This window comes from Helianthus annuus, chromosome 16 (genome assembly GCF_002127325.2).
Source record: "Helianthus annuus cultivar XRQ/B chromosome 16, HanXRQr2.0-SUNRISE, whole genome shotgun sequence".
Classification (NCBI taxonomy): Eukaryota; Viridiplantae; Streptophyta; class Magnoliopsida; order Asterales; family Asteraceae; genus Helianthus; species Helianthus annuus.
In genome coordinates, this window is record NC_035448.2 from 200141442 (window position 1) to 200165155 (window position 23714).

The window sequence follows — 23714 nt, forward strand, 5'->3', positions numbered from 1 at the left end:
TGACTGTGGTCATATCACCATTGGCTGCCCCAATGAATGACGTATATCACTTAATTTTAGGTTCGCCCACCTAATGTGATTAAAACAGTAGTAATGTGCACAATACCCCACATACTGGCTGTAATTTGGTGATTACATAAACTTAATCACTGTAATTATAATTCTAAAAATAATTTGGAGTATTGTAAAACATTTGATAAAAAGAGAATGACTCACATTGCAGATTTAACACGGGCAGAATATGGATTTAGCCTTGTTAACCTAATTTAATAATAATGCACACAAAACCGGGTTAGTAATCAATACAGCAGTTACGATAACTCACGAGATCAAATTCTCACAACGAACGACAAAGTGCGATACTTAAACATCCATCGATTTAACGACGAACGACAAAGTATCACCCTGATGTGGGCGACACTTAAACATTCATTGGATATATTGATCAGTCGGAAAATGAATCGTAATAGCGATCGAGTGATTACCCTGTTTTGCGGCAGCAATTTGATACTAAGGTGTGTGTTTTGTGACTGTTCTTGCTATATCTTGACGTCTACAGAGAATTTGTGCGCCGTATTAACAACAGAAGGCAAGTGCCAATGTCTGCTATTTATAGTGATTTTTGGACAGGCTTACGGACCGTATGGTATTTCCCCTTACGGTCCGTAAGGGGTGCAGTCTAATTATGTAGACTAGCTGGAAACGGGACTAGCTTGCATGAATCATCTAAAAATCGAAATTCAATCTGTACAACACATTTTTAAGATAATTATCAATAGGGTTTAATCCCCCCTGAGTTTTAGGGGCCCTGATCCTAATTCCGATTGTTCTGGAAATTTTAGGGTTAGTGCAGAATTACTTGGGTGTCTCAATTAAGGTTTTCTTATTGACTAATTATCATCCTAATTATGGATTTTGATGAGAGTTATTACATCCTCCCCACCTTAAGAAAAATCTCGTCCTCGAGATTTATTGAAATAGATGAGGGTATTTCCGTTTCATTTCTGACTCCAGTTCCCAAGTATACTCTGGTCCCCTCTTTGAATTCCACTTGACTTTCACCAGTACTAGTCGCTTGTGCTTGAGAAACTTGACTTTTCGATCTTCTATTTGTAAAGGTTTTTCTATGAGTTTCAGCTTTTCATTTACCTCTACGTCTTGAAGAGGTACTACCAGGGATTCGTCTGATAGACATTTCTTGAGATTGGATATATGAAATACATCATGTACTCCAGCTAGTTCTTCTGGTAGTTGTAGGCGATAAGCTACTGGTCCTATTCGTTGGATCACTGGAAATGGTCCAACATATCTGGGACTCAGTTTTCCTTTCCTACCGAATCGTACTACTCCTTTCCAAGGAGAAACTTTCAATAGTACTTTGTCTCCTATCTGGAATTCTAGTGGCTTACGGCGATTATCTGCATAGCTTTTCTGGCGATCTCTGGCTGTTTTCAATCTTTCCTTGATTTGAGTTATCTTGTCAGTGGTTTCTTGTACGATTTCTGGACCTGATAATTGACTTTCTTCTAATTCTGCCCAACATACGGGAGTTCTGCACTTGCGTCCATACAGTGCTTCGAATGGAGCGGCTTCGATGCTTGAATGATAACTATTATTATAGGAGAATTCAATTAATGGTAAATGGGTATCCCAATTACCACCAAAGTCGATTACACATGCTCGGAGCATGTCTTCTAGAGTTTGGATTGTCCTTTCACTTTGTCCATCTGTTTGTGGATGATATGCAGTGCTTAGATTAAGTCGGGTTCCCATTGCTTCTTGGAAGCTTGTCCAGAAACGGGAAGTGAAACGACTATCTCTATCCGATACAATGGAGAGTGGGACTCCATGTAAGGATACTATTTCATCCACATACAGCTTGGCTAACCTTTCCATGCTAAAGGTTTCTTTCATTGGTAGAAAATGAGCAGATTTGGTTAATCGATCCACAATTACCCAAATCGCATTATTACCTTTTCTGGTTTTGGGTAACTTAGTAACAAAGTCCATTGTTATGAGTTCCCATTTCCATACAGGCATTTCTAACTGTTGTAGTAGTCCTGAAGGTTTCTGGTGTTCGGCTTTAACTTGTTAACAAGTTAGACACTTAGATACGTATTCGGCTATATCCTTTTTCATTCCTATCCACCAGAAATTCTTTCTTAAATCTTGGTACATCTTATTGTTTCCTGGATGTACAGTATACCTAGATTTATGAGCTTCCTCTAAAATCTTTGATCTTAAATTTCCCTGTTTAGGTACCCAAATTCTGCTTTTGTGGAATTTCCAAATTCCATCATTTCCTTGTTCCAATTCTTTTAGGTAACCTTTCATTCCTTCGGTATCATCCTTGATCGCCGTTTCCTGAATTTCCTTCAATTGTTCCATTAAATCTACTTGTAGATTTATTCTAAGAGCACGGACTCGCCTTTGTTTCTCATGATCCTTACGACTTAAGGCATCTGCGACTACGTTTGCCTTTCCTTCGTGATATTGAATATTACAGTCGTAATCACTCAGGATTTCCATCCATCTTCTTTGCCTCATATTTAACTCTTTTTGCCCAAATATATACTTTAAACTTTTATGATCTGTATAAACAGTAAACTTACTTCCATACAGATAATGTCTCCATATCTTAAGGGCAAAAACTATAGCTCCTAATTCTAAGTCATGAGTCGTATAGTTTTCCTCGTGCTTTTTCAATTGTCTGGAAGCATACGCAATTACCTTCTTGCGTTGCATTAACACACGTCTGTATCCTAATTTTGAAGCACCACAATATACTTCAAAATCTTCTGTTCCTTCTGGTAAGGCTAAGATTGGTGCATTGGTTAATTTCTGCTTTAAAATCTGAAGGCTTCTTCTTGTTTAGGTCCCCATTCAAACTTAATGGCTTTACAGGTTAGCTTAGTTAATGGTACAGCTATCTTGGAAAAATCCTTAATAAACCGTCTATAATATCCGGCTAAACCTATAAAACTTCTAATTTCCATTGCAGTTTGCGGAACCTTCCAATTGGTAATTGCTTCTATCTTAGCAGGATCTACGTAAATACCTTTATGATTCACCATGTGTCCTAAGAATTGCACTTCTTGTAGCCAAAATTCACACTTCGAGAATTTAGCGTACAACTTTTCTTTTCTTAATAAAGTTAAGAGTGCATGCAAGTGCTGACAATGTTCGTCCTGACTTTTTGAATAAATAAGTATATCGTCTATGAAAACAATTACAAATTTATCCAAATATGGTTTACAGATCCTGTTCATCATGTCCATGAATGCTGCAGGTGCATTAGTTAACCCAAAGGGCATGACTGTAAACTCATAGTGTCCATACCTAGTTCTAAAAGCAGTTTTAGGTATGTCTTCTTCTTGAACCTTTAGTTGATGATATCCGGAGCGCAAATCTATCTTAGAAAAGTACCTAGCGCCTTGCAATTGATCGAAAAGATCATCAATCCTAGGTAATGGGTATCGATTCTTAATTGTAACCTTATTTAACTCTCTATAATCGATACACATTCTCATCGATCCATCTTTCTTTTTCACAAACAACACTGTTGCACCCCAAGGGGATGAACTAGGTTGTATAAATCCTTTGCTTAGTAATTCATCTAATTGCTTCTTCAATTCTAGCATTTCGGTAGGAGCTAATCGATAGGGTGCCTTGGCTATCGGTGTAGTTCCTGGAATTAGATTAATTCTGAATTCTACCTCCCTATCTGGTGGTAACTCAGGTAAATCTTCCGGGAATATATCTGGGTATTCTGAGATTACAGGAATTTCCTTAAGTTCCTTACCTTTAGTACTAATGATTACTGAAATCATATATACTATTCCTTGTTTTCGTTCATAATTAGCAACTTTCATTACTGATATGAACTTCAGTGGCTTTCGAGGTTTATCTCCTGTAATCATGATTACTTCTCCAGTAGGTGATTGAATTTCTATAGAGTTCTTATCACAAATGATTAGAGCATGGTTGGCTATTAACCAATCCATTCCTAACACAACATCAAATTCAGCTAATTTCATAGGTAATAGGTTTGCAGCAAATTTATGACCTGCAAGTTCTATTCCTACTTTTTGCAAAACCTGATTGATTTTTACTGAATTCCCATCTGCGGTTTCGACTGTAAAAATCTGCCTAATGGTAGTTAAGGGTAACTTAAGAGCTTGGCAGAATGAAGTATTTATAAAACTTTGGTTTGCACCAGAGTCAAACAATACTTTTGCATAAATGTTGTGAACTAAAAACGTACCGGCTATCACATCCGGGATGAGTTCTGCTTCCTGAGTGGTTAGCTGGAATGCTCTGGCATTCTTCTTAGTAGCTCCTTCAGTCGCCTTGGTTTTGTTGTCTACTGGTTTGACTAACTTAGGACATTCTGTTTTGAAATGTCCGACTTCTCCACAATTGTAACAAATTATGGATTTCTTTCTGCAGTTTTCTTCACGATGTCCTATCATTTTGCAAAAATTGCAAAGTTTATTACATTTTCCAAAATGTTTCTTTTTGCAAATTTTGCAGAATGGCTGTGCTGAAGATTGCCCTGCACCTCTTTTCTTGAAGCTACTATTATTACCCACCCTAAATCCTTGGGTAATTTTCTGAGCTAATTCCTTCTTTCCGTCGTCATCTCTTGTGCGTATCAGTTCATCGGTTAGGGTGTTAGCTAATTCTACTGTATCGTCAATAGTGCGAGGTCTCGCAGCCTTAACGATATTTCGAATTTCGCTAATTAATCCCCAAATAACGAGAAATGAGTACCGGTTCTGGCGAAGCCAGTGTTGGTACCACTCTAGCATATTCAAAGAATGTCGAAGTATAACCACGACAATCCACACCTAACATCCGATGAGTTAGGAACTTATTTGCCATTTGTTCCTTTTCGTATTCGGGACAGAATTTTCTTTCGACAAGACTCTTAAATTCTTCCCAATTCATCGCATAAGCCCTATTTCTTCCTTTAGCTTGTAACACAGTGTTCCACCATTCGAGTGCTCCTTCTTTAAACAGATTTGATGCGTACATGACCTGATCATCTTTGGCACACTTACTTATTGCAATTACTGCTTCGGTTTTCTCTAACCAACGCAGTGATGCAGTTGCCCCTTCATTGCCTGCAAATTCAGTGGGTTTACAAGCAAGGAATTCCTTGAAAGTGCAACCAGGTGTTGCAGCTTTCTGTTTCTTAGGGAGCGGCGTGTGCTGAGATTCATTATCATGATTATTGCCCCCATTTATACTATTACTGAAGTTATCTTCAGAAGTACGTCTACTAGGAACGATATGTTGCGTTTCGATTGGACTTTTTACAGCAGCAACGAATGCTGGAATAGCGTTGGCTATCCCTTGAGCAACAATATTTTCAATATCTTGTCTAGTCATATATTGATCTCCTGGATGTTGCTCCGATTGATTAACCTCATTTACCGGTTCATTACCAATATTTGCTATCTGATAATATATATAATTTTTATTAGTATTTGATAAATAGCATTTATACATAAACAATCAGACAATTTACAATACACATATAGTTAAAACTATCGATTTCTCGATTCTATTTCATATCCGTTATAGTATGCATCACTATATACAGATATTTTACAAGGTTTTATTCGGAGTTATGTTACAGACTGATTTCACTATTTACACAACTATAGTTTTACTACCCTCCTATCTCTTGCCACTTGTCGTTCTAAAAACGCATTTCCCTTTCATCATATTTCCAGGCAATTTGTCCTCCTATCTCCCTGATTCTATTTCCTGCATCCATCAATTCTTCACCATAATGACGAAGTTCCGCCATATTTTCGTTACTCATTGGTGGATTAGGTAGGGGTTCTGGATCGAATTGTGGAAAAAAAGAATAAGGGTCGTTGACAATATTTTGAAATTGCCAATCATTTGTCCATCATTCGTCCATTTCTACAGGTTGAGAGTGGACTATTGGTTCTGGAATTGCTGGTTCAAAGTTCATAGGAAGTGGATTTTCAGCAGGATAGGTAAAAACATTCGTATTGACAGGCTGAATAGTTTCACAGTTTGCCAATAGAAAATCTATTTCATCCTGAAAAGTTATTCCCTGGTTTTGGTTTTGATTGGAGCTCTCTCCAATTTCTATCTGAGTTGTTCTAGAACCTTGTCCTACTTCCATTTCTATATCCTTAGAATATTCCTCAAACTGTTTTTCCATTTGCCTAGAATCTTTCTTGACTTCAGTTTCTATTTCTTGCTGTTTGGAATTTTCTTTGATTACAATTCCTTTTCCTTTTCCTAAAGGGTTGTTTATTTTAGGAAGTTTCGGAGCTGGCTTTTTCCTACGGATACGACTACCCCATACATAATTCTTTCTTTTCTTTCGTTTTGGCTTTGTCAAGGGTGGAGCCTTGAATTCTACAGGTTGGTCCACATCAGCAAAGTATCCAGTGAAATCTTGGGAAACTTCTACATTCACCGGGTAAAGATCGAGGTTCTGAAAGGCTTCAGATATCTCATTCATGCTGTGTAGCATATATGCAAAATGCACAAAATACTAAGTTAAAACTTTGGAACAAAGTTTAACAAATAAACATCAAAGTTTTATTGCACACTATTTGTACAAAATACAGGAAAGAACACACTCGGATTTATTTATTTATTTACTGGGAAGTGCTATTACTAGACTTAGGGTTTTTTAAAGATTTGCATGTTCTGCTACTGTAGCTAGCATATACAAATTTGCCCATTTCTCATCTAGCTTGTCTTCCCAGGGTGATTTATTAAGTAATTCCTGGGTTTCCTTTTTAATCCTCTTTTCTCGGATTTGCTCTTTACTTTTCTTAATAATCATACTCCTTTTTCTAGGAGAAAGCGGTTTCTCATATTGTGCTTTTCGCACAAATATTCCTTCTTCAGGAATTGTAGGGAGTTTTGAAGATGAACTTCCCTCTTCATAGATTGACCTATCTAATTTAAGATAGATATCTTGTAGCTTTTTCTTACCCATACTGTAACTAACAAATAATCAGTTTAATAAAACACATAATCACATAATAGTAATCAGGAAAAAATTAAGTATCTCTAAATACTTAATTAGCTTAACTCAGTGGCTCTGATACCACCTCATTTCTGTCACGGCCCCCGACCCGGTTTGACCCGTTTCAGGAGCCGCGGGACAGAAATCCCGTGACCTTTAATTATGTGATTTTAGCAGCGGAATTTTATCATCAGGATCGTTTTAAAGCTTAAAAACTTTTCCCGATTATTTTATTTCACAACTCGGGATAAATTCCCGGTAATTTACAATAACATGGTTTTACTGAGAAATCCTTATTTTTACAAAGCATATTTCTTTATTTTATAATGAGCCATTATTTTAAGCCTGCACTGCTTCTCAGCACTTTTCCTGAATTACAATAGATCACCTGAAACATGTTTGAAAAAGATTTTGTCAGCGGGGAAATACTGAGTGAATCATTCATTTTACTAAAACGACACATTTGTTATAATTTACAGTATTAAGAGTTTTTACATATGTTTCAGATATCAACCAACTACCCAAAGTATTTGTCACTCGACCGTATCTGTGACTGTGGTCATATCACCATTGGCTGCCCCAATGAATGACGTATATCACTTAATTTTAGGTTCGCCCACCTAATGTGATTAAAACAGTAGTAATGTGCACAATACCCCACATACTGGCTGTAATTTGGTGATTACATAAACTTAATCATTGTAATTATAATTCTGAAAATAATTTGGAGTATTGTAAAACATTTGATAAAAAGAGAATGACTCACATTGCAGATTTAACACGGGCAGAATATGGATTTAGCCTTGTTAACCTAATTTAATAATAATGCACACAAAACCGGGTTAGTAATCAATACAGCAGTTACGATAACTCACGAGATCAAATTCTCACAACGAACGACAAAGTGCGATACTTAAACATCCATCGATTTAGCGACGAACGAGAAAGTATCACCCTGATGTGGGCGGCACTTAAACATTCATTGGATATATTGATCAGTCGGAAAATGAATCGTAATAGCGATTGAGTGATTACCCTGTTTTGCGGCAGCAATTTGATACTAAGGTGTGTGTTTTGTGACTGTTCTTGCTATATCTTGACGTCTACAGAGAATTTGTGCGTCGTATTAACAACAGAAGGCAAGTGCCAATGTATGCTATTTATAGTGATTTTTGGACAGGCTTACGGACCGTATGGCATTTCCCCTTACGGTCCGTAAGGGGTGCAGTCTAATTACGTAGACTAGCTGGAAACGGGACTAGCTTGCATGAATCATCTAAAAATCGAAATTCAATCTGTACAACACATTTTTAAGATAATTATCAATAGGGTTTAATCCCCCCTGAGTTTTAGGGGCCCTGATCCTAATTCCGATTGTTCTGGAAATTTTAGGGTTAGTGCAGAATTACTTGGGTGTCTCAATTAAGGTTTTCTTATTGACTAATTATCATCCTAATTATGGATTTTGATGAGAGTTATTACACAAATGTTTGACCAATTCAGATTAGAGGTCTTAACCATTCAGACTCAGTATAGTGCTTAACCATTCAGAGGCAAATGTCTGAACCATTCAGACATCTGCTTGTGAAACAAACAGTCTGAACCATTAGGTGCTTAACCAGTAAGAGATCTGAACCAATAAGAGCTCCATTAAGAGGTAAACAAACAACCCCTTAATGTAATTAGTTTTTTTTTCAAGGAAAAGGGTAAAAAGACCAAAATTTCTCATGTGAGAGGCATATGGTTAAACTTAATGTCAAAATTTAACCAAGTTAAGCCATAAGGACGCTGTCAGATGAAAAATAGTTACATAATGAACAACCAGTGTAATTTTCGTAGTTAAAGAACAATATCTGAAAATTTATTAAAACTTAAAGGACCTAAGGTTATGTATTTGAGAGTAGGGTGACACAGATGCATCACACATTTCATTCCATTTAGAGAAAAATGCCCGGATAGTCCCTGTGGTTTGCTCATTTTTCACTTTTAGTCCCTAACTTTCTAAAAATACAACTATAGTCCCCAACTTTTGCAATTTCAGTCCCGGATAGTCCCTGGTATGGATGGGGGTTAGTTTTTGATGTTAAGTGGATGTGAAATGATCAAAATACCCCTAGTGTTAAATTAATACCTAAAAAGGTAAAAAGAAATATAATTAATATTAAATAATTTATGTGGGACCCACCACCAACCCCACCCACTTCATCTTCCCCACTTTATCTTCCTCAATCTTCACCACCACCACCATATCGACCTTTCACCACCACCAACATCCACACATGTTACCATGTGCACACCAAGATTCTACCCGCTTTGAGCAATGATGAAAACATCCCTACTGCTGAATCCTTTGTGAAAAAAACCAAGATACGTTCTTTGGGCAACCGGGAAGCCGTGAGAAAGTACCATGAAAAAAAGAAAGTGCGAGCAGCTTCATTGGAAGATGAAGTGGTTAGATTAAGGGCATTGAATCAACAGTTAATGAAGAGGATTCAAAGTCAGATCGGGTTAGAATCAGAAGTAAGGATACTCAAGTGTTTGCTTGTGGACATTAAAAGGAGAATCGATGGAAAAATCTGGTCCTTTCCTTATCAGAAATAACATCAGGCTGATCAGAGTGTTGTTAATCCGAATTTAGCAGGTAGGTTCTTGCTAAATCCGTGTTATATGCAACGAAGTGCATCGATGGACCCTGGTTTCGATGTAAATGACTGTGATTCTAAGGTTCTGAAGTGTTTGCACATGGTAACATGTGTGGATGACTGTGGTTGGTGGATGTTGGTGGTGGTCAAAGGTGGAGATGGTGGTGCTGGTGAAGAGTGAGTAAGATGAAGTGGGGAAGATAAAGTGGGTGAGGTTGGTGGTGGGTCCCACATCAATTATTTAATATTAACTATATTTTTTTTAACTTTTTAGGTATTAATTTAACACTAGGGGTATTTTGGTCATTTCACATCCACTTAACACCAAAAACTAACCCCCATCCACGCCAGGGACTATCCGGGAACGAAATTGCAAAAGTTGGAGACTATAGCTGTAATTTTAGAAAGTTAAAAACTAAAGATGAAAAATTGGCAAACCACAGGGACTATCAGGCATTTTTGTCTTTCATATAATTATAAACTAGTAATTAGACCCGCGCGTATTGCAGCGCGAGTACATTGCAAACACCGAATAGATTAGTCGAAGCGTTATGTAATGCGTTAAACATATGAAAACGCAGATTTTGACGTATCCAATTTAACTCAATAGCATTGTAGCCGGATAAAAATGTAAAGTATATCGTATTTATATGTGACCCGACTTATACACAAGAAACAGACAAAAAAGCATAAAATGTGTATCAAGGGAAAACTAACATGTGTAACCAAAAGTGATATTCATATCAACGAAAAAAATTATACCCTTAGCGTGTTGCGGTGGGGTCGAAACGTAGAATTAGAAACATAAATAAAACAATCAAAAAACATATTATATTTGACCTGACTTGTTCCCCAAAAAAGGTTACATCGAAACGTATACCAACTCGAATTTATACCGACACATAAATTTTAATATTCATAATACAACCCGCGGGCGATACGTCGTGGGTACGTTGCAAATAGATTAGTCCAAGCACTATGTCATGCGCAAATCAAATGAAAGCGCATGTCTTGACGTACTTTGTTCAACTCAATGTATAGTTGAATCCAAACATTTAGTTCTTTAAAAAAGAAATTAGCGAACGAAAATAATTAAAAACAATAAGTAAAAAATGTATATTATATATGGTACAATGATAAAGTTAAAACATTATAAATTTTTTAGATTAAACCTCAATGGTCTAATATTGCATTGTAATTGAAGTTTAACTTGGAAAGGAAAAGTACTCAAAACACAATTTAACAAAGCTAAAAGCAAAGGGCCAAAATGTATTTTAGTCAAAGCATGGGTGAAAAATTGAAGTTTAACTTGGAAGCCTTGAAACGGCTTCGTAGTAAGCCTTGAAATGCTCGAGCTTGGGCCGTAGCTCGCGCCATTTATGTTGGCACGCGTTGAGGTTGTGGCGGTTGTTACCGACGTTACGTCGGTAGGCCGCGAATGCTTCCGTCCAATATTTTGTTTGGCCCGGTGGCCGCCCCTTCATAGCGTCGACGACGCTAGTGACGAGTGCCATTTCTTCTTCACGGGTCCAGGATGCCATAGCGGTGTTGGGTTCGTGGGATGGGGGGGGGGGGGACCAGTGAGGTAGCGGGTTCAAGAATGGGTAGCTGGTGGGGTTTCGGTTCATAGGATGGGGGGACCAGTGGGTTGAGGGTTACAAATATATAGAGGATGTTGAGAGACCGGGGTGGCGGTTTGGTGGTATGGGGAGACCGTTTGAATTTTTAAATTCAAAATTTGAATTAGCCGCCTGATGTGGCGGGGTGAACCAATGAAATACCGCCAGCTCGCTTGGCCATTCCGCCCCACGCCCGGCTTGAAAGCCAAGCCCCAAGAGACCACGCCCCAACCCAAGCCTACCCGGAGTGATGGCTTAGGCGTTTACCCAAACCAAGCCCCATACCTCACGACCTTACTAAAGTAATATGGAAAAAAAGAAAATATTGGGCTGGTAAAAGATAATATTTAAAACAAGAAAAGCAAAAAATAAACAATTCCACCTCCTTCCAACGTCCATATCCCTTAAACCCTCACATTCCGGGAATCGGAAAACCAGAATCCATTCGCCTGAAAACCAGAAACTACACTCCAAAACAGCTGTATGTCATGCACCTGTTACATTAACTTTCATCAGCACCTGCCAACCAAACAATTTCCTCTACATTTATTTTCTTCAAAAATGACCCTTAGGGTTTTTCATCCACTTTTACAAATTCTAGGGTTTTGTTACTATCACTTCTCATAGGTTTGTACACTTAACTCGTTGCTCATTTTGATTTTCACCTCTGTTTGTTTGATGCATTTTCATTTAATGTTTTCAGGAGTTTATATTTGGTGTTTCTCATTAACTGCTGTTGTGAGGTATGTGTGGTCAAACTTTTATGTATTTGTAATTTTTTTTTTTTTTTTTGGGGGGGGGGGGGGGGGGATATGATTTTCCATAAATACCCTGCACATATTCTGTTATTTGTTTGCCACTTGCACTGTTCCATTGGGTGGTTATGAAATTATGTTATCATTTGTGTTAGTAAGGAAAGATATACCATATCTTAATCATAATCAAAAGAAATATTTTAGGTATAAATGAATAATATGATTATGTTAAATATTTTATGTAACACTTGAGTAACCAAAAATTTATAGCCCTATGAATTGTTTCTTTTGGTGTTTGTTATTTGTTAACCGAATATCGTATCTGTTTGTTTATTAAGATGTCTATAGCGATGATCATATTAAGATTTAATTGGTAAACACTATTAGATTGTAACATTTCATTGTGCATAATAATTGTCTAAGGGGCTGTTTGGCAACTTCTGAATAGTTAAGTGCTGAACCAATAAAATGTCTGAACCATTAAGTGCTGAATTAGTAAGAGGTCTGAACCATAGTCACATGGAACGCGGTACGCGGTATGAAAACGGGTACGCAATTCGGGCCTTTCTAAAAATCGGTACGTTTGGGGGGGGGGGGGGTAGGTTCATTTGGGAACGCTAATTCGGCAACGGTCCAAATTAGCGATCCGGTACGTGTACCGGAGGCGATTGGGACGACTCTGTACCGCGATCTGGTACGCGATACAAGGGTCTTTTAGCGTTTCTTGTGACTATGGTCTGAACCATTAAGAGCTAGTACAATGCTTAACCGTTCAGAGGCAAATGTCTGACAAATTCATATCAGAGGTCTTAACTATTCAGATTCAGTATAATGCTTAACCATTCAGAGGCAAATGTGTGAATCATTCAGACATCTGCTCGCGAAACAAACAGTCTGAACCATTAAGTGTTGAACCAGTAAGAGGTCTGAACCATTAAGAGCCTCATTAAGATCTAAACAAACAACCCCTAACTCTGCTTGTTTTTTAGATGAAATGTTAGGAAAAAGGGGAAGTGAACTTAGAACCCGTTGCGAACATCCTCCGAAACACCATTTTAGGACATCTTGGGTTCAACCCATAAAAACGCATATTCATCATGTTCCACAAATAGCTTGGACGTGTCCACCTCGGGTAAGATATAATCCATGATTTCTTAGTAACTTAATTATAGTTTATCTTTCATGTTTCTAAATCCTTAAATGAAACAGTTTTTGGTGGACCCTAATTGGAAAATGGAAGCAGGCTCAGAGAGCCAAGAAAAACATATCCAACTCCATAGAGAATCAAGAATTGCTGAAGCAATCTATTATCACAAGTCTGCCATTCCTCCTAAGTAAGACCTTCTTAACCCTTTTTCTAAACAAATTTGACATGCTTAATGTAAAAGAAAATCAAGAAAAGAGTTAATTGCCATTTTAGTCCCTGTGGTTTGGGTCATTTTGCCAGTTTAGTCCAAAGGTTTCATTTTTAACATCTGGATCCAAAAAGGTTTCATCGTTGCCATTTTGGTCCAACTGGCTTAACTCCATCCATATATGTTAAGTCTGCCAAGGGTATTTTAGTCATTTCATTTTTCTTTTTATTAACCCTTTATGGCTAAATGACTAAAATGCCCTTGGCAGACTTAACAAATATGGATGGAGTTAAGTCAGTTGGACCAAAATGGCAACGATGAAACATTTTTGGATCCAGATGTTAAAAATGAAACCTTTGGACTAAACTGGCAAAATGGGCCAAACCACAGGGACTAAAATGGCAATTAACTCTCAAGAAAATAATAAGTTTTCTATGTATGGTCATGTCAGAACAGTTTCATAAATAATAATTATGCGTATCAACTTATATCCGCGTATCATTTTTAAATGTAAAGAGGAAAATACATTTTTAGGGATCGGCGAATCTAATATTTGGATACACGAATTTGATTCGCGTATCATTTAATACGTGATGTAAACCGTTCACATTATATGGTATGTTCGTGTTAGCCTTTTCTAACCAAGGTGTACAGAAGACTATCGCATGTGACAGCTAATCATATAAAAGTCTAATACACGAGTAAAAGGCGAATCTCATTGTTATAACACACAGAAAATTGACTATTTATGGTGATTTTATCTTAATATAATATGAATATAATCAACATGTTAATCTACTTTCTTGTAGTCCTTATGTTGCACCAAACACGCTCGATTTTAACGATGGTAGCAGGATCCCTGTCATCCCCCTTGACGTCATTAACGATGAAACGTCACCTAATGACCCGTTAATCCCACCTGGCCCCACAGCAAAACCAGGAGAAAAAACCACACAACCTCTTTTACCAAGAGATGAAGTGATCGGAACGGCTATCGCACTCGTGGCTTTAATTAAATCCAAGGAACCCGGAAGTCAAGTTGACCTCGAGTTGCTTATTCAGCTTCTTTGTAACCCAGGTATGCTCGAGAACTTGACAAAGGAACACGGACTCGAGACCAATCAGAGCTCCGTAATCACCCGTGCTCAACCTCATGAACATTCATCGGTTCCCGTGCCAGCTGTTGGTGGTTACAGCACGTGTTCGCCATCAGCACCGTTTAGTCGTTCTCTGCCTCGAGACGTAAGAAACATGATAGAGCAGATTCATAGCAACTCAGAAAGCCAAAACCCGAGTTCCAACAAAAAAGTTGATGTCGGAAAGCTAAGAAAGCTAATCAATGAGTACGGGTTAGGAGATGATTCGGTCAAACGCGGACCTGCTGCAGTCAAGGATGCGGGTTACTACCGGAGACTTATCTCGCTACATGGGATGGCTCAAGAGAATGATAAACCTCAAGGATCTGTGAAACTGACAGGGTCCCGAGAACAGAGACCGTGTGTGTTTTTTAATGGCCCGAATGGTTGCAGGAATGGGTCTGGTTGCCGGTTCCAGCATGTGAAGGGCGGGGTTGGGGGAGGTGGTCAAGAACAGCACGGTGAGAAACGGATGAAGTTTTCGGGTGGAATTTTTGGTAGACATACATGAACATCTAGATCGGTTTGATGGAGAGTGTAGTTAAATTTCTTAGTTCTCGGTTTAAAATTTGTTTTCGAGATTTTATGGTTTTAGCTTTTTTAGTTGAGATATATCTGAAGTCGTCTATAAATGCTTTACCGACTCATTCTGTATCAAGTTTGCGGCGTCCCTTGGGTCGAAACTCGACTGATACCCCGAACAATGGAACTGGAAACTGGTCAATCTATACCGCGGTTCGGTCCCAAATTCTGCTTACAAAAGGTGGTGTCGTTTTTAATTTACCAAATCAGTTTCTAAAAAACGTATAGAAACCGGAACCTGTTTCAAATTGTATTCTGTTTTAATTTAATTTTAATTTAATTTAATTTAATAATAATATAACAAATTTTAAAGGTTAACATATATGTGAAATATAAATACTGTTATGTTGGGTCAAGTTATTCTACAAAGGCTTCTAATTGTAAGAAGTGTAAGAAGGATTTATATAGTGACAAGTGTCCAATAAGCTAAAACTAAACCTATTACATCACCACCAAAAACCTAAACACCCACCCCCACCCCACCACCACCCAAAAACCTAACCCCCCCCCCCAAAAAAAAAAAAAAAAACCTAAAAAAAGCCTAACCCCCCACCCCACCCCCCGAAAACCTAAAAAAAACTAAACACCCACCCCCACCCCTACCAAAAAACCTAAACCCCCACCCCTCGGCAAAAAAAAAAAAAAAAAAAAAAATTTGGGTGGGTGATGTGGGGGGGGGGGGTTAGGTTTTTGGTGGTGGTGGATGTTTAAGGGTTTTTTTTTTTTTTTTTTTTTTTTTTTTTTTTTTTGTAGTGGGGTTTTTTTGTGTAGTGGATTGTTTTAGGTTATTGGACACTTGTCACTCTATAAATCCTTCTTACACTTCTTACAATTAGGATCCTTTGTATTTGATCCTAATCCTATGTTTATATACTAAGTTATATATATCAACTATAAATGTCTAATAATCAAACAGTCTGGAATTCAAAAAAAGAAAAAAAGAATTCTATTCGAGATTAAGAACAATTGAAATGAGTGACAAGAGAGGGAGAGAGATCTGATGTAGAGTTTGGATCATGAAATTTACCCTCATTTGAATATGTTGATCTTTGAAATTCAATTTAACAACATAATTATGCATTCTTAAACAATCAAGACACATCGATTTCAATGATAATAATTCATATTCAACATATCTCTTAGCTTATTACTTGAAAAATATAGGCAAATTGGATTTAAATAATCCCAACTCACTGTTATTAGCCAATAATAATCCCAACTCATTTAATCACCAATAATAATCCGAACTATTCACTTTTGTTTGTAAAATACTCCCAGTTAAAAAAACACTAACTAGGTTAAAAATTTGCTGATGTGGCTTGCCACGTCACCTGCCACATCAGTTTCCACGTCATCAAAAATGCCACATCAACAGCCACATCAGCTGCCACGTCATCAAAAATGCCACATAGACTGCCACATCAGCTGCCACGTCATATGACACATCAGCTAAAAGGGCCACATCAGATGCCACATCAGCAAACTTTTAACCTAGTTAGTGTTTTTTTAACTGGGAGTATTTTACAAACAAAAGTGAATAGTTCGGATTATTATTGATGATTAAATGAGTTGGGATTATTATTGGCCAATAACAGTAAGTTGAGATTATTTAAATCTAATTTGCCAAAAATATATAGATTTAATCAAAAGGCTAGAATAGTCAACTATTATGCTTGGGGTGTGTATACAGTATATTAGGACCAATAAGTAGGGACACGTTTATGTCAACAGTGGGAAAACACGTTGGGTGTGATCTTACGATTTCCATCAATCTGTTAGAATAATGAAGATTGTTAGCGTGGGCTTGGCCCATTAGCTAGTTAGCCCTACTATATAATTTGTATTTCTCTTTTAATTGTTCCTCATGTTTCCTTATTCCTCTGTACATGTTTGTCTTTCAACATGATATCAGAGCTGTGTTCGATCTATAGTGCAAGTGATTGTTGAAGATTTGTCACCGCTAAACGGTATTGTATCTAGACTTTGCTAATATAAAATATGTGTTCACGTGATATGATGGATACTTCATAATTAGTGGCGGTAAATTTTATTGGTTCATAGTTGTTCTTGGTATTTAGGCAATGTTTTCAGAATCGGACCGAACGTCGAACTGGTCTTCTTACCGGTTCAATGGTCCGACTGGCCCGACCGGACGTAAGAACCGGAAGGTATCGTAAATATTATAAAAATTAATAGGGTTAAATCTGAAAAAGTATATAAAAAACCGGTCCACCCTTTTCAAAAACCGATCCGACCGACCGGTTTCACCTATGAAGCATAGGGACGTGATGGAACCATGAGTACCCGTCCCGGGGACGGCGTGGGGACGGAAACGCGCCGGAAACGCCATGGGGACGTCCCCCGGACGTTTCCGGGAATAAGGGGACGACAGTTCCGCGTTTCGGGGACGTTTCCTTATTAAAATTAGGGTTTTAATTATAAATAAAACCGAATCAAGGCCTTGGAGATTCTATAATGTCGACCGATGATAAGAAACAAAGAACAAAGAGATCGGTTATGGAGTTCAGGTGGTGTCGGCGATGGAAGTTACAGGGTTGAGGAAGACGTGGGTGATATTTGAAATGAATAAAAACCAAGTTTCACATTAAACCCTTTAGTTCAAATAAAATTACAAATATAACCTTTTAGTTCAATTTTAATTTTAAACTTCCCTAAAGTTAACTTATATCAAGTGTTAATATAACTAATTACACAAGTGGTGAGTTTTATATTGGATAATGGATAGTCAATTGTGTTTAACAGTGTGTTTTTTGTTTTCTAATTTTTGGTTCACAAGTTTTTTTTCGTTTTCAATTGTTTATATATCTATTATGGGTAAAAAGTCGGATTTGTGTTAGAATTTTATCAATAAAAATTTCATGTACTTTATCTATATGTGTTTAATTTTGATTGAAATATATGTGTTTAATTTTGATTGAAAGACGCAGACAAGGTCATTATGTATGAATAGTTTTATAATATAATTTTATTTTTTTTATATTTTTTTTGCCGTACCCGTATCTTGAATTTTTGAGTTTTACCGTTCCCCGTACCCGTATCGTCCCCGTACCCCATTCGCGTACCCGTTTCCGTGCTACATAGGGTTTCACAATCCAATCCCCGAGTCACCGGTTCAACTCCTGTTAAATGCATTTACTAAATGGTTATTGCTGACATCATTATCCATGAAAGCATAAATTGACACTTTGGTTTGTGAACACATACACGATTTAGTTTTCTTTGGAGGTAATCTTTTATTTTGGTGTTAATATATTTTGGGTAGTAGTTCTTCATGTCCATTCGTATGTATTTTTTTGGGCATCCCTACTCTTTTCGGATTTATATTTGTCTTTGCTCGCTGTTGGTTCGTATATTCTATTTTCATTGTTTTTGGTGTATTAAGATTCGTATTTGCTTCAGTTGTTGAGTTCATATTTGGTGTTATTGGTTTCATTGGAAGGCGTGTATTGTGATCCGCTCGTAAAGTTTTTTTTAGTCGCTGGGTTCTAAAAAATTGTTTGATTTTGACGATTTGTTGGTTTTTGGTGAAAAATTGGTCTCTAACGAATTATTGGGTTCTGGCGAAAAGTTAGTTTGGATGAAAAATTTGTCTCCGTTCGACTTGATTGGTTTGATTTAAGTTTCGTATTTGGTTGCTCTCATTTGTGTCATTGTCCTAATTGGCTTTCAATAATTTTCATTATGGATTATTCTTTTTCGTCTACATGTGGTGTTAACGTTGCTTTTGATCAATGTGCATACTGCAAACATAAGAATCATTGAAGTCTCAGTGTCCATTTTTGCTTAACAAGACAACACAACAGAGACAATGTTTTTCACATTTGAATGCACACTTCGGTCCTGTCCATTCAGGCATGTCTTCGTCTAATACCTCAGGTAATTCTTCATCCATTTGGATGGTGCATCTCATCATATGTCACCCTACTTATCATCGTTTATATCTTTGACTTCTGGTTCACATGCCTCTGTTGTCCGCTAGTGCTACATGCCTACATCAATGACAGTTGAGGATGTTGGATCTGTTGTTACCCCTCATATTTCTCTCACTAATGTCTATTATATATCCCTAGTCTTGCTTTAAACGTTGCTTCGGTTAGTCAGTTGTGCAAAACTGGTTATTGGGTGTTCTTCTCTGGTTATTGTATTGTTTCAACGACAAGGATATGCACGATTGCGGTATACTTTAGTTTGACTTATAGTTTACACATGCTAGTATGTTAATAAACAATGCATGCAAATAACATGTTGGATATGAGACAACTTTTATTCACACTTATGCTATGTATTCAAACTTGTATACTCGCCAACTTTTGTTGATTATATTTTAATACATGTTGCAGGAAGCTAGTGATGACGCAGGAAGAATGATATTTATGGTGGACTAGAAACACGCCTAATCTTTAATTTACGTTTTTATTTCATGCTGTTACATTTATTTAAAATATGTTATACTTTCCACTTCAAAACAATGTACTTTCCATTTTAGTATGAAATGAAATTTGAATTATTTATATATTATCACAATTAGTCGTTATGAAGTCTCGAACAATCTTGTTTTCGTCTCACTCTGATGTTTCTTTCATCGGTTGGGGTGTGCCAGGAATAGCAAAATATCGAAGGAAAACCCCCTTCGTCAGATGGTGGTAAGCACAAAACACTAACCAAATAGGTACAAAACCCCCGTTGTGGTTGCCCATCACTACGCTGGAAGATGATAGTTTGGATTGCTGAACCTCTTTAATCTTGTCTGATCAACCTTCCATGTACTACTCCAACAATTTGATAAATGGAAAATCTTGGGAGAAATGTGCATTCGTCTAAGAGGGAGTGTGGAATCTGTTTTAAGGGAAGTGTATTGTATACGTGCGTTAACCAAAATCATTCAATAATTTTGTTTGTTCATTCTTATAGTCAAGGACAGAGTAGTTGAACACTTTTTTGTTTGAATCATTTACGGGCACATAACTTTTATTTACATAATTTGCAATTCTTTTGTATACAGTATTGTACTAATTCATTTCCACGAATAACGAGGATATCTTTATTATATATTTTAATAAAAGGTAAACCAATGTTTTATAAATATTAGACTTCATAACCTAATATTATTATTATTATTATTTGAAGTATAAACCACCTAGTAATAGGATCTTATTTTTATCAGAGTTAATTACATGTATGGTCCATGTGGTATGCTCATATTGCAAGTCTGGTCCTCAGAACTTTGAAATTACACTGATCCTCCTGGTGGTTTGCAATTTATAATTGTGACGGTCCCTAACCCTAATCGTCGTCGATTTCCTATAAGTGTTTATATATATATTTAAAAAAGGTTTATTAATTTGTTTTATCTTTTAGAGGGGTAACACAGACATTTTACAATCACTTAACAGAGAAATTTAACGGATATTAGGTGTACGGGACCACCATAGTTACAAAATTCATACCTTTGAAACCATCCGTGTTAATTAAGGACATTTATGCAATCTGTGCATACTAAATGGACCATCCATGTAGTTAACTCTTTTTATCATGTTTAAACTTTTAATATTTAAGAATTTACATTTCACTTGGTTATAATATTAAAATAAAATACAAACAAAAAAACTATACATTCCAGTGGTATCTTTCTACATCGATTGGATATTATAATCTTTATCCTCCATTAACAGAAATGATTTGTAGTCTCAATCTTCACAAATTTGCATTTACATATATAACTTCTAATTTGATCACTCTAGTGTAACCTTGATAAAAACGGTCTCAAACAATTCGTGTCTACAAACATTTTAAGAATAAAACATATAAATTCTAAGATCACGAGGGTATCCATTTATCAATCGATATTCTGTTAGTATTATAACCGAACATCTAACTCATATATGACACAAATTAGCACCATCGTGGGTCATGAGCCGGTCCACAAATATCTTCCTTACTTAAATGTTAAATAGGTGAATGCAATACCAATGAGCCGGTCCACAAGTATCCTCCTTACTTAAATAGGTTAATGCAATACCAATAACTCAAGGTTTGGATATTCAACCACTTTAGTTTTTGATAATGCCAAATAACCTTGCATATGATTTCGATTAATTTAGTTACGAATAAATTGACTAAAACTTTTTATGTCAGGAGTATAAAAGAAATGCCGTAATAAGATGCTTTCACATTGAAGCGCTTCCAGTGACGGATCTAAAAAATCCTTATGGGTAACGTTTAAGAAAATAGGTAACGAAATCGAAAAAAGGTCAAAAAAAACATAAAATTTTTTCCAAAATTTACACTACCGCCAGAACGTTAAGGGATAGCGGAGGCTACCCCTTATTATAAGGTAGGTTCGCCACGAAGCGCTTCCCGGGCATCTCTCTCCTTAGTCTTGGATATATATTTTATAAGAGAATCTAAAGTTAGGCTATAGGGTGTGGTCATGACCTTCATGACCATCGTGACCGTCCACCGAAGCACCATATCATCCATCTTTAATCCATAATTCAAAACCACTACCCTAAGGGTGTGGTCATGACCCAAACCACTATCTCCTTTATTTTTTTAATTTAATTTTGTCTTAAAATTATCAAATGGGAGGGTCGTGGTAATCGTAGTTTAATCCATGAAAACCACCATCAATCAAGGAGGGGGATGGTGTATCATATAATTAATGATCCTATGTGGAAATAATGTTCCAATCCATGACCCCCACACCCATAGCCTTACAGTAGTAAAGCTGGTTAGTTAAAGTCACATTGTTTGTTAATCAATAAGCCTATAAATAAGATTGACATTTATCACATTGTATTGAAAAGAATAAGTAAAAGAATACAAAAATCTCTTATAATCCAAACGATCAGAAGATAAATTGTCGCATCTCCAGACACGATTAGGGACAGATGTGAGAAGCCCAAAACACGTTCATTTCATAAAGTGAAAAACACGAATGAATGACACACGTTAAAGATCTTTTAATGCAGAAAAACAGTATAGAATAAAATTAAAATTACATTAAAATATATTATTTTCTCTTGCACCGTCTTTTCATCATCTCACAGCTGGCTAGATAGTTTTCAGCAGTTTTTTCTCCAGAACCATACAGTGCTATTGTTTGCAAGGTTGTTGCATTTGCTGGATCATTAACGGCCCCATATGTCTGATTAAATATTTTTGAAATGATTCAGCTATTTACATATATCCATATTTATTATCAAGATTTTTATTTCCTGTGGTTGAATAGCTAAAATAAAAATAAAAGAATATCATAGTTAAAATTATATAGTCTTTTTTCTCTAAGTAAAAAAATAATATTCATCAAACAAATTTTAACTTTTTTTTTATTAAGCTATGATTTGTGTTGTCATTTATCTCTCTCTCTCTTTTTTTTTTTCTTTTTTAGAAAATATAATAATATATTTTTAATATTATATGATTTGTAGGAATGTTAAAAAAAGTTAAGATAAAAATAACATAATACAAAAAAAAATGGAGTTAATTGCCAAAATTGTCCCTGAGGTTTGGGCAGGTTTGCCATCTTCGTCCAAAATGACACCATTGTACCAAATTGTCCCCAACGTTTGTAATTTTTTGTCATTTTCATCCAAACCACTAACTTAGTTTATTTTTTCTGTTAAGTTAAGGATATTTGGATGAAACTGGCAAATATAAAACCATAGGGACGATTTTGGCAATTTACTCAAACTCTTTTAAATTTTTTTATTTAATTAATTTAGTTACATATATAATAAAAAAGAATATACATGCAACTTTTATATGAAAAAAATATAATAGTTTTGTCACATAATTTTTATACATTTTCATCCAACCACTAACTAAGTTAATTTTTCTATTAAGGCGAAGAATGTTTATAAAGTAAGACATAAATTAATTTCTAATTTTTAATATAGATCAGTTTTATAAAAATAAAATCTACTTAAACCTTTAAATTTTTAAAACTAAAATGTTGGTGACCTTATTGAAAAAATGTCAAATAAAAAAATCTTATCATATGTACCAAGTTTGTAATTCATCTTCTACTCTTTTAAATTCACTCCTAAGGAAAAACAGAAGCCAGGGCCTCCCCCCTATCAAACAACGTATCGTTACCAAACCTTAAAATTACCCACCAAATTGTAATTATAATGCTATGAACCAAAAGTTTCTTTACTCAAGTCACTCAGAATAAGTATTAGTTAGTTACCATCATAATCTTAATTAAATAAATATTTTATTTCTACCAACATATTTACTAGGTGCTCAACACATTTAAAAAATATGTAATGTTTTATAATTTTTTTTCTATCTCTACAACTGATAAATACTAAAAGTTGTAATCGATTGTTATGTGTTGCACACCAATGACGTTTTCTCTTTATAAAACTGATTTATATAAAGAAGCTGTAAATTAATTTATGTCTTAATTTATAAAATTTAAAACATCCTTCACCTTAACTGAAAAAATAAACTGAGTTAGTGATTTGGATGAAAATTTATAAAAATTATGTGACAAAACTATTAATTTTTTTTTCTAAAAACTCCATGTATATTCTTTTTTATTATATATGTAACAAAAAATAATTAAATAAA

The 23714-nt window shown here is 36.0% G+C and overlaps 2 protein-coding genes across 3 annotated transcripts; both read left to right on the forward strand.

Moving 5' to 3' along the window:
• Positions 1–9199: 9199 nt before the first annotated feature.
• On the forward strand, positions 9200–9950 carry LOC110920370 (basic leucine zipper 23). Its single transcript, XM_022164581.2, has 3 exons — positions 9200–9547; positions 9635–9846; positions 9944–9950. Exons 1-3 carry the CDS (start codon positions 9200–9202, stop codon positions 9948–9950), a joined length of 567 nt encoding a protein of 188 aa, XP_022020273.2.
• Positions 9951–11664: 1714 nt separating this feature from the next.
• Positions 11665–15181, forward strand: LOC110915424 (zinc finger CCCH domain-containing protein 68). 2 transcript variants are annotated; one of them, XM_022160123.1, is made up of 5 exons: positions 11665–11915; positions 11992–12031; positions 13033–13175; positions 13253–13377; positions 14208–15181. In XM_022160123.1, the coding sequence occupies exons 3-5, from the start codon at positions 13038–13040 to the stop codon at positions 15043–15045; spliced, it is 1101 nt and encodes a 366-aa protein (XP_022015815.1). In that variant the 5' UTR covers positions 11665–11915; positions 11992–12031; positions 13033–13037; the 3' UTR covers positions 15046–15181. The 2 variants fall into 2 exon arrangements, with proteins under 2 accessions (XP_022015815.1, XP_022015816.1); XM_022160124.1 differs by lacking the exon at positions 11992–12031.
• The last annotated feature ends 8533 nt before the right edge of the window (positions 15182–23714 follow it).

What these genes read in the sequence shown, in the direction of transcription:
- LOC110920370 (XM_022164581.2), top strand. Translation starts at nt 9,200, where the DNA reads ATGTGGGACCCACCACCAACCCCACCCACTTCATCTTCCCCACTTTAT. An exon ending in AGATCGGGTTAGAATCAGAA is followed by an intron (nt 9,548 to 9,634) that starts GTAAGGATACTC and finishes AAATAACATCAG; the next exon opens with GCTGATCAGAGTGTTGTTAA.
- LOC110915424 (XM_022160123.1), top strand. Translation starts at nt 13,038, where the DNA reads ATGTTAGGAAAAAGGGGAAGTGAACTTAGAACCCGTTGCGAACATCCT. An exon ending in CTTGGACGTGTCCACCTCGG is followed by an intron (nt 13,176 to 13,252) that starts GTAAGATATAAT and finishes TAAATGAAACAG; the next exon opens with TTTTTGGTGGACCCTAATTG. An exon ending in AAGTCTGCCATTCCTCCTAA is followed by an intron (nt 13,378 to 14,207) that starts GTAAGACCTTCT and finishes ACTTTCTTGTAG; the next exon opens with TCCTTATGTTGCACCAAACA.